Source organism: Alexandromys fortis, unplaced genomic scaffold (assembly GCF_014885135.2).
Source record: "Alexandromys fortis isolate MF-2015 unplaced genomic scaffold, M_Fortis_MF-2015_v1.1 scaffold_47, whole genome shotgun sequence".
NCBI classification, from domain to species: domain Eukaryota; kingdom Metazoa; phylum Chordata; class Mammalia; order Rodentia; family Cricetidae; genus Alexandromys; species Alexandromys fortis.
This window is the reverse complement of record NW_026067957.1, coordinates 8,997,029-9,011,091: the sequence shown is the minus strand read 5'-3', so window position 1 is coordinate 9,011,091 and position 14,063 is coordinate 8,997,029. Positions and strand designations below refer to the sequence as shown.

The 14,063-nt window shown below is 40.8% G+C and overlaps 1 protein-coding gene across 1 annotated transcript in view; it reads left to right on the top strand.

The window, feature by feature from the left end:
• Adgrv1 (adhesion G protein-coupled receptor V1) overlaps nt 1–14,063 on the top strand; it is a 530,822-nt gene that overhangs the window by 89,242 nt on the left and 427,517 nt on the right. Inside the window, 6 exon segments of the mRNA XM_050152479.1 lie at nt 1,974–2,054; nt 3,373–3,512; nt 5,630–6,239; nt 8,697–8,912; nt 12,235–12,450; nt 13,454–13,698. Coding sequence (XP_050008436.1) covers nt 1,974–2,054; nt 3,373–3,512; nt 5,630–6,239; nt 8,697–8,912; nt 12,235–12,450; nt 13,454–13,698 — 1,508 coding nt within the window.

Here is a 14,063-nt window from a genome sequence, read left to right as displayed (position 1 = left end):
GTCTTTTTGTATGAATAAGATTGGGGGTAAGTAAGCAAATTTCCTCTTTCTTGAGTTCCTTAACCTAAATGAAGAAAAAGGGCACCAAGCCAGTGCTTGGAAACAGAGGACATACTCAATAAACAGTGCCACGTACTGGTGAATGTCTAAAACAGGGGAAATACACTGGAAAGGTTCATGTACAAGTACCTCTTTTGTCTAGAGACAAATTCACATTGCCACCTCAGCTTTTTAAGCCAGCAGTTTCATTAATGAAAAGATTAACATGTGCTATTTAAAGGTGCTGACTGTATCACTTATGAATATTTAGGCCATAGAAAGAGAAAATGTCAGTGATTGTTAGTAGTTTTAGTAATAGCGAATCACCAAGGGCCAGATGTGATGTCACATACCCGTAACTGAGCATTTTGGAGACACAGACAGATGGATTGCTGTTTTGCGCTCCAGCGCATATGGATACTGTCTCAAAAAAATATCACCAGAATTTTGTGATGGATCAATCCCAAGGCCCTGTGCATACCAGGGAAGTGATTGACCACTGACCTGCATCCGATTCCTTGATCATCAAACGTAACTGGGATATTTATCACTACAGTGATGCTTGAGAGTTTATGTAGTAACATTCCTCAGATATTTAGAATATGCAGTTATATGCTAACTGGTGATAGATTTTCATTTATAGTTTCCTAGGAAGAAGTAGTGATAGATAAATTAAATTTTCAGTAGTGAGTTGATAGGAGGAAACGTGGTCTAGACATCGACTTTCCTCTGTATTCATTTTTAGGGACTGTGCAATAAGTGAAACAGTTTTCAGAGCTAAATACCTTGTGGGCCAAGAGAGCACTCCGTATGCCATACCATTTGGTTCCTAAAGTTGATTGGGGATGCTAACCATGACCTTAAGAGATGTTTGATTCTCATCAACGTATACGTGGCATTGAACTTTGCAGCTCTTTCTTACAACTTCTAGACAGTGTGGGAGCAGTTATGAACTGTATAGTTGCTGGCAATCCATTCTGTCTGAGATGATTTTAGGCCATGGGTGTGTTATAAATTCTCAGGCCTGGCATATTCCATTCTCTTTTGAGGGAAGGACAAAAACCAAGACAGACCTTAACCTGGGCCTGTCAATCAAGGATATTGGTAAATGTGGCTTGCTTTTCTCACTCTGCTTGTTCATCATTGCCCTTCCTTTCTTTGTAAATATTTTGAAAAAAATCATGACTGGAGTATAAGATATATTAGACATGAATGTGTAACTATTTTATACTTATTACACTTCTCCTATATTCTCCGCCATTATATATTTTAGGCTATTGTTTTAAATATGTTTTTTAAACTTTGCAAGATCTCTGTAAAACCCAGCACCTTTTGCAGGTGAGAAAGTTGAGACACCAAGAAAGTGAAGTGTTTTGCTGACTGTTTACTACTGGTATTTCTTATGGACAGGGTTAAAAGAGAAACTTCCAACTGATGATCTAGGACTCTTCCCATAAATTCAGTGTCTAATGGGCCATTACGTTTGAGGATGGTAAATGGTGGGGTTTGGATGTGTGGATGGGGAAATGTTTGATGAATCTCCCTCGTTTGAATTGGTTGTGATTGACAAAGTGACCTTCGCTGCCTAGTAAGTCTAAATATATGATTATATACAGAAATGTTATCAAAAATTTAAAAATGCTATGGATTAAAATTGCAGTGAAGGGTAAAAATTTCCAAATAACATTATTTAGATTTTTGAACATGAAAAATATTAGTTACTAATTAATTATTTGGAGCATTTCCCAAAAGATTTAGTGATTTTATACATGTTCCATATCATCATTCAGAGCGACCTGTTGTCTGCGGAAGAATGTACATGCTTGCCGCATATCACTGCATTTTCTCTTTACTTGATACATTTTAAGTGCTCTTCATTTTCTCCTTGTGTTGCTGTGTGTTGTGCGGGCTGTCTCTGTGTATCTCTCGTGAAGTGTCTGAACTCTTTAGGATTGATGGCAGTGGTAGTGGAGAAGGGGACATGGATTTCTTCTTCTCGCCTATTCACACACATGGTAAGCAGCTGTCCCAAAGTCCCTTACTAGTGTTCTTATTTTAGCTTCTCATTTCAAAGACAGCAATACTAACCACGCACTGTCATCTTCGGAAACTAGACAATCCCTTCTGTGTTCAACTCACTAACTGGCGCAGCAGCTTTATGGAGATTTTTCTTTCAGTGATAGAGGCAAAAACCCCTTCTTGTCTGCTTCTGGTGGTCAGGCATCCCTCAGCACATGGGCCCGACAGGGTTTGCTGATTCTGAACAAAGAGAAACTCTGCTTGTATGCCATTATAAATGAATTATTGTTGAGAACACTTTACATGGCTTTGAATGCCTGTAAAGTGATCGATGGAATGTTTGCATTTTCAAGTTAAACCATCCCACTTATTTTCCGTGTAGTAAGGAACGTGAGTCTTCATATGTATTATTTGATCAGAACAGATGGGGAAAATCAGAAATGAAGGGAAAATAAGCTCCTAGTTAATTGCCAATAAACAGAGGTTTCTTTTGAATTCATATACAATTCATATACAGAGATTCATATACAAATGAATCCGCAGTTGTTTTCTCATATGTGCAGAGAAGTTTTAGGATAGCTGCCTTCTGAAGATCACACTTCTGTCCCTCAAATACCCCCTTTCCTAATGTCAGGCTTTGCATGTTGGCCCTGGGATGCATGCTACTCCTGCTAACACCCATCAATGTATCAGGATGTATCTGTGACTGTTGCTTTTAGGACTGTCCATTTTCTTGCCTTCAGGCATTAATAGTAATAATAACAATAAACATGCTAATTAGGAGCACACTGAATGCATCTTTAGGCTTTAGAATCTTTGCCACTATAGGCATGGATTACTTGGGATCTAAGGAAACTCATCTATAGTAATATGAGGAGGCTTAGCATTAATGCACATTAGAAACTAAGGACACTACATTTACATGCCTTAAAGCCCCAGGGAGGCTGCTGGGCCAGCCAGGGAAGAGTTGCTTTGGCTCCTGTTCTTCAGAGGTCAGCATGGTCGTGGGAGACCCTCCTCTCAGGGCTTTGTGTGGGAGAATGTGCTTTCAAAGAGAAAGAAAAAGGAAAACAAATTCTCCCTGTTCATCTCCAAGTGCTTAAGCAGCCGTTGCTACCAGAGCAGAGAAGGGTCGTAAAAGCACAAGGATATGTGGTGACCATCTGTGTCCACCTTTCTTTCTAAAACCAATTAGCATGTGCTTCATGAATGGAAAGCCTTTTCGTTTTTTCAAATAGTTGTTCATTGGCTTTTATGGTGGTTTGTAAAATACTGATTAACATTTTTTTCTATTTGTGGGATTTGTTCATGCAGCTAGTCTAGGAGTGGCTTCCCAGATTCTGGTGACAATCGCCGCTTCTGACCATGCTCATGGGGTGTTTGAATTCAGCCCCGAGTCACTCTTTGTCAGTGGAACTGAACCAGAGGATGGGTACAGTACTGTAGTATTAAACGTGAGTACTTCCTGAGACTCTCCTAATCTTAAAATGATGTAGTGTACTAGTAAGATTTCTTTCCCCCCTTTTTGATGTATAAGTGGTTAAGGGTGAGTGAGCCTACGGGTAGCAAGAGTGCAGATAGCTAATCAGTGATTTAGCGTTACTGTGTGGTTGTGTTTCCATGCAAATTCATTTTGTGATTTTGAGGGTTCCTTACCTTTTAGAGAATATACTGTATTATTTTTGGATTGATGGAGGCAACGTGGAAATAAAATAAAGCAGACAGGCATCTCAGGAAGGAAGCAGAATTGTTCTTTAAGCAGAACAACAGAAGGGCCTCTGGGACGTGGAAATGAGACCATGAGCTAGAACTCTTGGGGTTTCATAGGAAGGGAGCGGGGGACCTTGGGGATGGAAGAGTCCATCTTCAAGTCTGCTCTCTTGTAGTGTGGAGCGGTAGACAATGCTGTGTTTGGTATGCTCAGAGCTTCTCAGTCCACTTGAGGTGTTTGAATCATTACCCTTCATGGTGGACATTTGCTCTAATTCTGTCTCATGGTTTCTGCATTAGTTCACATAGACTGTGGCAGCAAACATTTCAGAATCTCAGTGCCTTAGCACAAGAAACACATTGCTTCTGGGGCCTATTGAGATAGATGACTTAGCAGGCAAAGGCATTTACCATCAGGTCTGACAACCTGAGTTCAAACTTTCAACATCCATTGAGGTAGGAAAGAACCGACTCCTGAAAGACATTCTCTGTCCCCTGAACTCTCACTAAGGCACCCCCAAACCAGCAAACAAATAAATGGGGAAGCTACTTTTAGGAGAATTTTTGTTTTTTCCTGGTATACATCCAGCCAGGATTGACAAAAGGACTCTGATCCATCAATCACTTTAGGAGTCAAAGGTAACTTATATCCATCAAAGCATGGTTGGGGGTTTTGAGTGTTGACAAGGAAGCGACTTATGCTATTTCTGTAAGTGAATTGTATCACCAAGTGGTTCTGTGCCACCTCATATAGAAGAAAAGGAAATCCCAAAGATTTGTGAATAGTAAAATTACCACTAATACTTGTTTTTTTTTTGCCTGTTCTTCTGAAGGCAGGCATTGAGAAGGATTACATTGCTAACTGACTCAACAGAGCTCAGGGCTCACTCAGCTTCCTCACGTCTCATGTAGCAATGAAGAAAGGTGTGCAAACACATCCTTCTTTACTCCTAAACACAGTTTTTTTTTCTCTGTGAAATAATTGAATAAATCTGCTGTGAAATTAATTGAACAACTTTAGAAAGAACTTAGGACTAAAAATAAGAAAAAGTAGGATACCTCAATAAAATTATGACCTCATTTTATTTTGAGTTGGAAATAATATTTTAAATACAATTAAAATTATTATTAGGACTAATAAGTTAGGATTTCTTTGGAGCAATTTTAAGCTTTTCATTCTTAAAATATTGAAGCCTTTCTTCTCCATAACTTTTCTGAAAATGTTACTGATGTACTCTCTTTACAGGAGAGGCTCCTTCACCTTTTTCAGTAGGTGTAAAGAGTATCTTGTGTGTGCACACAAATAGAACACATTGTCAGCAACATTTGATTCATTGTTTATATGTGTTATAAATTATCAAAAGGCAACAGCTGTGATGTACTTGGGAGTTGAACATTTTATGTCATGTGTGGTTTCTGCCATTCTCTCTCTCTCTCTCTCGCTCTCTCTCTCCCTCCCTCCCTCCCTCTCTCCGTCCCTCCCTCCCTTCCTTCCTCTCTGGTTTTTCAAGACAGGGTTTCTCTGTAGCTTTGGAGCCTGTCCTGGAACTCGTTCTGTAGACCAGGCTGGTCTCAAACTCATAGAGATCCACCCGCCTCTGCCTCCCAAATGCTGGGATTAAAGGCGTGCGCCACCATCGCCCGGCGTCATAGTCTCTTTTTATATACCCTCCATATGTAAGGTTCCTTGAGGAGTGCAAGGATCTGTAGTACACATCTTTACCGTCAAGGATCTTAAGTCTCGAGAACTGGAAATGAAATGAAAGTTAAAAAAAACTTAAAATTCTTCTTGGCACTATTATGAACTTAATTACAATTGTTAGTCTTCCAGCTTCTCTTTTCATGCTTAAATATTTCCTAGGTCACACGGACTCAGGGAGCCCTGTCGCATGTGACTTTGCATTGGAGCGTGGACTCTGACCTGCATGGGGATCTTGCTGTCACCTCTGGCAACATCACATTTGAGATTGGGCAGAGGACAGCGAGCATCACTGTGGAGATATTGCCAGATGAAGAGCCAGAGCTAGACAAGGTGCTCACCGTGTCGATCCGCAGCGTCTCTAGTGGCTTGCTCGGAGTCCTTACTAATGCCACATTGACAATTTTGGCTAGTGATGATCCGTACGGGGTCTTCATTTTTTCTAACAAAACTAGACCTATTAGTGTTGAAGAAGCAACCCACAATGTCACATTATCGATAATAAGGTTGAAAGGCCTCATGGGAGAAGTTGTGATCTCATATGCAACTATAGATGATATGGAAAAACCATCTTATTTACCACCTAACTTAGCTAGAGCAAGTCAAGGAGCAGACTATATATCAGCTTCTGGATTGACTCTTTTCAGAGCTAATCAGACTGAGGCAACAATTACTGTTTCAATCCTGGATGACAACGAACCGGAACAGTCAGAATCTGTGTTTGTTGAACTAGTCAATTCTACTTTAGTAGAGAGAGTACAGAATCGCCCAAGTAAGTATCTGTTAGTGTGTTATTCTTATAGGTAAGACTATGAAAATGAAAAACTTAAATTTTGTATAACAGAAAGTTCTATTAGAAAGGAAAGGTCAAAGGTAAGTAATGCTACCTTTAAACAGTTCTCTTTATTTATGTCATGTGTTTGTGTGTGCGTGCCCTAGTATGTGCATGTGTACCACCTGTGTTCAGAGGAGGGCAGCACACCTCCTGGAACCTGAGTTACAGGTAGTTGTAAGATGCCCAGTGGGGTGCTTGGAACCAAAGTCAAGTCTGCTCTTAACCACTGAGCTCTCTCTTCACCTCCAAGTGCTATCTTTGAAAGTCTCACTAGTGAAAGGTTTTCTTTAAGACAATTGGAAATGGGGCATGTTTTTTTTTTTTTCAGAAATCATACATTTAAAAAGTAATTATGTCCCCAAAGTACATTTTAGAACTTCTGTGCAATGGTGATGTAACTGACCTAGTATTGTTTTGTTGCTTCAAACTCCTCTGCAATAAGTCCGAAGAGCCCATATGTAGTTCCTGTGGCCACACTGTGAGCTTTTCACAATGGTCCACTTCTGCCAGACGTCCACATCAGCAAATATGTAAGGTGAGGAGAAAGGGTTGTTCAACTGTAAGAACTGAGAATTTAGGGAGCTCCAGAGGTAGGATTTAAGATCAAGATCTGCGTGTTATAATACACTGCCATATGAACAAAGAACTCCCAACAGTCAGCGTGCTCACCTTGCCTGAGTCAGTGTTGCATGAGGTGGACAGATGTCTTCCTAACTGTAGGTTAGCACTGCAGGAGGAAGTATACAGATTTCAGGCTCAAACTTTGTCACGAATTATCTCTGCTTTTCTTCTAGGATAGATTAATAGGATCAGTTATAATAGCAAAGGAGTTGAAATAGAACTAAATAATTAGTCTTATTAAGAATTATAAAGCGTATATTGTTTTTCAAGCAATTTGTAGTTTATTGAGATTATAATAAAACCAAAAGGGATGGCTGCATGTACAGTGGCGTGGAGTTGTGTTGAGATCAGATAGCTTAGTTCCAATGTACAATAATAAATTGTTGGGCATAATCTTCGAAAGCTCCATTTCCTTATATAATTCGGAAATAATAGGAGTGTAGATAATTTATAATACATATGGGGATTGCATGTGGTGACACACGTAAAGACTAACACAGTGTCTGCTATATTGTAAGCTTTCAGTGATCGTGCTTGTTAGCAGAAGGGCCACTGAGAACCCTTGCGCTGTTAGGATGGGGGAAGGAGTCAGCACACCTTTTTATGGAATAATACAGTCCAGCTATTGTGTAGGCAAAAGATAGACACGTGCAAAATTGAGAGGGGGAGGGAGAGACAAGCTCCAATTTTAATAGACAAAAACTAGTATGAGTTCTGGCAGGTTTTCATTGAATGTAGTCATTATGTTTATTGTGAGCAGTCTAAGAGTATTCAAAGTAGGGTGCCCACTTGTGGAAAACTGCAGACATTACACACGGCCTTCTGAGATTTTACCTCTGGAGGAGGAAAGGAATATAGTTTGTTTCTTGGTTATGTCTGACAGGCACTAATGTAAGATCTTAGGTAATTTCACTAACTCCTTTGTGGCATTAATTCATTATCTGTATAAATGTGTGCATGTGCCTGTGTAAACGCATGTATATATGCAATCCAAATATATCAGTTATATATACAAATATATCAAATATATTATGCTGGCTAGCTTTCTGTCAATTTGACACAAGCCATAGTCATCTGAGAGGAGAGAACCTCAATTGAGAAAATGCCTCTGGAAGACCCAGCTGTAGGGCATTTTCTTAATTAGTATTTGATAGGGAGGGGCCAGCCTGTTGTGGGTGGTGCTACCCTGGGCTGGTGGTTCTGGGTTCTATAAGAAATCAGATTGCACGAGCCACGAGAAGCAGGCCTAGAAGCAGAATCCCTCCATGGCTTCGCATCAGCTCCTACCTCCAGGTTCCTACCTGAGTTCCTGCGTTAGCTTCTCTCAGTGGACTGTGACTTAAGGTATGTAAGCCAGATAACCCTCGGCAAGTCTCTTCTGGTCGGTCTGTTTCATCTTAACCACGGTAACCCCGCCTAAGGCATGTATACAATTCAGATATATCAACATACATTATTATTATTTGCATAAAGATATTATTAGTTGCTTCAAGAATTACACTTGGATCATCAGTGTCAAATGCTCATTAAAATATTCGTACAGTCTAACTGTTCCTTTGATAATGCTTTTAATTCCTAGAGTATGTGTTAAAAGAGAGCAGAAAGTTACTTTCAGCTTTGATTTGTATTTCCAGTGCCCAGATTAAGGCTGACAGGTATACATATTTAGACTTTTAAAACCGTAAATAGGGGCGAGAATAAGAATTCTGTCGGATTCCTCGTGGCTGTCAGTCAGGTCTTCAGATCTGCGGTATCGCCTCTTATGTCTTTCAGTTCCACATTCCCCACGCCTTGGGCCCAAGGTAGAAACTGTGGCCCATCTCATTATTGTTGCCAACGACGACGCGTTTGGAACGGTGCAGCTGTCAGCACCAATTGTTCGTGTAACAGAAAATCACGTTGGACCCATTATCAATGTGACTCGATCGGGAGGGGCATTTGCAGATGTCTCTGTTAAGTTTAAAGCTGTGCCCATCACTGCAGTTGCTGGTAAGAGAAGATGGGGGAGGGACAGTGGTGGATCTCAGAGTGACCTGTGTCTGAGCAACAGTTTCTCAAAGATGTGATAGGATGACCTGTGCTGCTCACACACGCATTTCATCCCAGCACCGGGGAGGCCCAGCACTTTGTGAGTTCAAGGTCAACCTGATCTATAGTTCGAATTCCAGGACAGGGTTCAAAGTACAGAGAAACTCAAAAAACCAAAGGCGGTGGGGATGGGGGTGGAAAGACAGACAAAAGAGAGAGATTACACACACACACACACAATTTTAATTGTTTTTATTGCATTAAACATTTTTCTCTGCTTTGATCCCTCCCTCCCCACTTCCCATCTACAATCTCCCATGACCCCCATGCTTCCAATTTACTCAGGAGAGCTTGTCTTTTTCTCCTTCCTATTTAGATCCATGTATGTCTCTCTTAGGGTCCTCTTTGTTGTCTAGGTTCTTTGGGGTTGTGTATTGTAGGCTGGTTTTTCTTTGCTTTAAAAGCCACCTATGAGTAAGTACATATTATTCTCTTTATATCGTCTTTCTGGGTCTGGGTCTGGGTCACTCTATGATTTTTTTCTGAAGTGTTCTCCTGTGCCCATGCATTCAAGTGTACCCCCCACTTTCTCTTCTGTGAGGCTCAATGTGGTTGGTTTTATGTTGAAGTCTTTGATCTGTTTGGACTTGAGTTTTGTGCTTGGTGATAGACACGGATCTATTTGCATCCTTCTACATATTGATATTCAGTTATGCTGTTCGGTCCAGGGAGTTCGCACAAAGATGGGGACAGACCACCAAAGTCCAGAAGCAAACTTTATTCCAGGAATCAGATTCCAGGAAAAAAATAAAACAATAAAACAAAAAATCTGCATGGGGCACCTAGCTGAGACCACAGCCAAAGATGGATTTTGTCAGGCTTTGGCAAAGGTTGGTTTCTGAACCCACCTTTTTATAGTAGGGGCACTAGGCATTAGGTCTGAACAAAGGAGTTTTTACAGTCTTGAGGTAAAACTCAAATACAGGTTGCCTTACTTTACGATCTTCATTAACAGAGTTTTTCAGTTAAACCAGTGTTTGCACTTAATCTGTTGTCTTCCGTGGTACTTGCAGGTGGTGTTTACCGAAGCCTGCGCTCTTCTCTTTGATGCTACCAGTTTCACACGGCAGGGACAGTGTGTAACCCAGAGGTCATAGGTCTGTCTCCTAAAACTCAGCTCATATCCGTGTTAATCAAGGATGGCCGGGGTGTTAGGCTCTCAGTTTGCAGAGAGATGCTTAGGCCTTGTCATTAGAGCTATGGGTTGTAACGTGGAGTAACCCACTGTTACTAGTTAGTCTTCCAGCTGCTGAGAAGGCTGCTGACAGTCGGTTCTCATTCTCCTAGACTTACAGCTTTCTATTTCTTTATTTTTACATTCCTGTTTCTGGAATCTACATTTTTATATTCTTATTCTTGGACCCTTCAAGGCCAGCATCATTTGTTGAATATGATTTCTTTTTTCCATTTTATATTTTTAGCTTCTTTGTCAAAAACCAGGTGTTCATAAGTGTGTGGATTAACATCTGGGTCTTTGATTCGATTCCATTGGTGCTCCTGTCTGTTTTTATGACAATACCAGGCGATTTTCATTACTGTAGCTCTATAGTAGAGTTTGAAGTTACAGATGGGGATGCTTTCAGAGGTTCCTTTATTGTACAGAATTGCTTTGGCTAGCCTGGGTTTTTTGTTTTTCCATATGAAGTTGAGTATTGTTCTTTTGAGGTCTGTGAAGAATTTTGCTGGGATTTTGATAGACATTGCATTGAATGTATAGATTGTTTTTGGTAAGATTACCATTTTCATTATGTTAATTCTACCTACTCAAGAGCATGGGAGATCTTCCCATTTTCTTGTGTCTTCTTCAATTTCCTTCTTCAAAGTTTTAAGTTTTTGTCAAACAGGTCTTTCACTTGTTTGCTTAGAGTTACTCCAAGATATTTTATGTTATTTGATATGCATGTTTTTTTTAAAGATTGAGCTTCTTTTAGCCAAAGCTATCTTCAAACTTCCTGTATAGCCAAAGATGGCCTTGAATTGCTGATTCTCATGTACAGTGTTCACATAATAGGTACGCACCAAAGTGGGTATATGTATGTGCTTAGGCAAGCAATCTCCAGCTGAGCTACACCCTCAGCTCCCAATATTTATGCCTTTTTAGACACAAAAGATAAATAATTTTCAAATCTGTGACACTGAATTTTTGTATTTGTGAGAATTGATAGTACAAGTATATATAAATTGCAAAGCTCTGGTGAGCAAGAGATGCGTCAGCTGAGGAGGACTCAGACCTCGTGACTTCATGTTTCTGAAAGGCAGCCATGTGCAGATAATTGCCGAGACACACAGGAAGAAGTGAGAAAATGGCTTTTGGGCTCTTCAGTTGATGGGTCTCTGGAGCCATAGTCTTATGTGTCCATTTATTTTTGAGGAGCATGGACAAGACAGTGTTTAGAGTTGATGATTTTTTATATAGAGAAAAATGATTTCATGGCTGGATAGAAGTCAGGCCACTGCCTTTCTACAATGCCATCCTAGCTTGTAGAGGGTGACTTTCCCGAGAACACCTGTTAGATCCTTTCTAGCACCCACTCACAGTAGCAGGAGTGTGAATGTGTATGTGTGTGCGCGCGCACATGCACTCAGATTTTGTGGTGAGCATCCCTTTGGTATGTGTGGCTGCCCCTAGCGACAGGGAGCAATGATGAGTGCTGGGTGATGAGTGAGAAGTGATGGAGCGCTACAGGGTGCACCCTTCCCAAATCGGCCCTCAGCAGCTGATTGAGCCTGCTTTGTGCGGACACCTCTCTAGCTGGTCAGTAAGGATGCTCACCTGTAGCCTGGACACCTGCAGCTTGTCTTCCCACTGAGATCACGATGCTAGTTCTGCTTGTTCTGACAGCACTGTACACATCTTTTAAAAAATTGTCTTGCTTTTTGTATGCTCTTATACATACAATACAAATTTCTGAGAAAAATGTTATTATATGTAGGTGTGTGTGGACACATGTCTTCATGAAGGTAAAAAAATGACTTGAAAGTACAGGAAGATGACTATTATGAAACACACATTTTCCTAGTTTGAAAAGTTAAACCTTTCAAGTGAATGTAGCTAACCTCCTCCAAAAATGTCTTTCATGTGTGTCCACAAAGTTCGACACGGCACTTTCCAAGCACGTGGCGTGCTTACTATAACATAAACATCGGCATTTGAGGTCAGAGATGAAGGTCTGTAGCATGCTTCTCCTGAAGCGAGCTCTCACCGGTCTTCCTGTCCCTGCAGGGGAAGATTACAGTATAGCTTCCTCAGATGTTGTCTTGCTGGAAGGAGAAACCAGTAAAGCTGTGCCAATATATATCATCAACGACATCTACCCCGAGCTGGAGGAGTCGTTTCTCGTGCAGCTGCTCAATGAGACCACAGGAGGCGCCCGACTGGGGGCTGTAACAGAGGCAGTCATTACTGTGGAGGCTTCCGATGACCCCTGGGGATTGTTTGGTAACCGCATTAATTCCTTTAACTCTCTTACTCTGTAAGTCACTGATAATGACTTTATTTATTTTCTTTATTTAAGATTGATTTGAGTGAGGCTTTTTTTTTATTGTTTGTGAGTGTGTGTGTGATATTATTACTTATACATAAGATTCCTGGCATAGGTTAGTGGTTACCTAGGAAATGAAAAGTAATTAAACATTTTTTGGGAGCTGGAGAGATGGCTCAGTGGTTAAGAGCATTGCCTGCTCTTCCAAAGGTCCTGAGTTCAATTCCCAGCAACCACATGGTGGCTCACAGCCATCTGTAATGAGGTCTGGTGCCCTCTTCTGGCCTGCAGGCATACATGCAGAAAGAATTGTATACATAATAAATAAATAAATAAATATTTTTTAAAAACCCATTTTTTGGCACAGAGACAGTTGTAAACTGTTTGATTTGTGTCATTCTGGCTTCTAGATGTGTCCTGTAAATCCTCTTTCTGAGCTTTGGGAGACAATGTCTTGCTACCTGTCTTGGAACTTGAGACTCTCTTTTAGCCTCCTGAATGCTGGGATGACAAGCCTTGACTACCATGTCCAGCTTTTACTTTTATATAATGCTTTTAATTAATTAACAAAATTCACACTTATATTTGAGTTGCTTAACTTTTTGTATGTGTAGGAAAAATGGTGAAATTGAGCCCTTTCTCCTCATAATGTCAGCCAGGAAGCAAAATAGCCACTACCTTTGTAGCTCAGGCTGGCCCTGCAGTAGCTGCTGGGCTCACTGGGTTTATTTAACTCATGCTGGGCCAAAATATGGCCCCTGTAGACATCTATGACCTACTTTTACCACAATAAAAAGTCGCTGGGAAATCTTGGTGGTCTTGTTCACCTTGCATCATGACACACTGCCGGAGTTGCTTAGGGGCCAAGGGGAGGGAGAATTCCTACTTTCAGTGGTCCCAGCTTGGTCTTTGATTGTCATGGTTTTGTGCCTAAAAACAACTGTTCTGTCTGCCCTTCAGGTTTTCAGAATACTAAATTTATTGTAGAGGAACCTGAGTTTAACTCAGTGAGGGTAAGCCTGCCAGTAATTCGAAATTCTGGGACACTCGGCAATGTTACTGTTCAATGGGTTGCCACCATTAATGGACAACTTGCTACTGGCGACCTGCAAGTTGTCTCAGGTAATGTGACCTTTGCCCCTGGGGAAACCATTCAAACCTTGTTGTTAGAGGTCCTGGCTGACGACGTTCCGGAGATTGAAGAGGTGAGAGGACTAACTAGTATAGAACGATGTTGTAAATTGTGGCTTGTCTTATATGGTGGCTAGAAGAGATAACTATTGTTGGGGACGGAGCAGTGTAGAACGACATTGTAAATTGTGCCTTGTCATATATAGTGACCACACAGCTAACTGCTGTGAGAATGGCAATGACGTGAGTTCTGTAGGGAGTTCAGAGAGCACTAGTCTAAAGGTGCTTCTTATCAAGTTCAGGGGTGCATGGTGCACAGGCCAGCCTGCCAATTTCAGATTGTTATTGTGTGTGCAGTTTTAGAAACTTTCCTTAAGTGATTATGTATGTATATCTATCATAATTATGTGATGTTTGTTTCATGTAATTCTGACTTGTA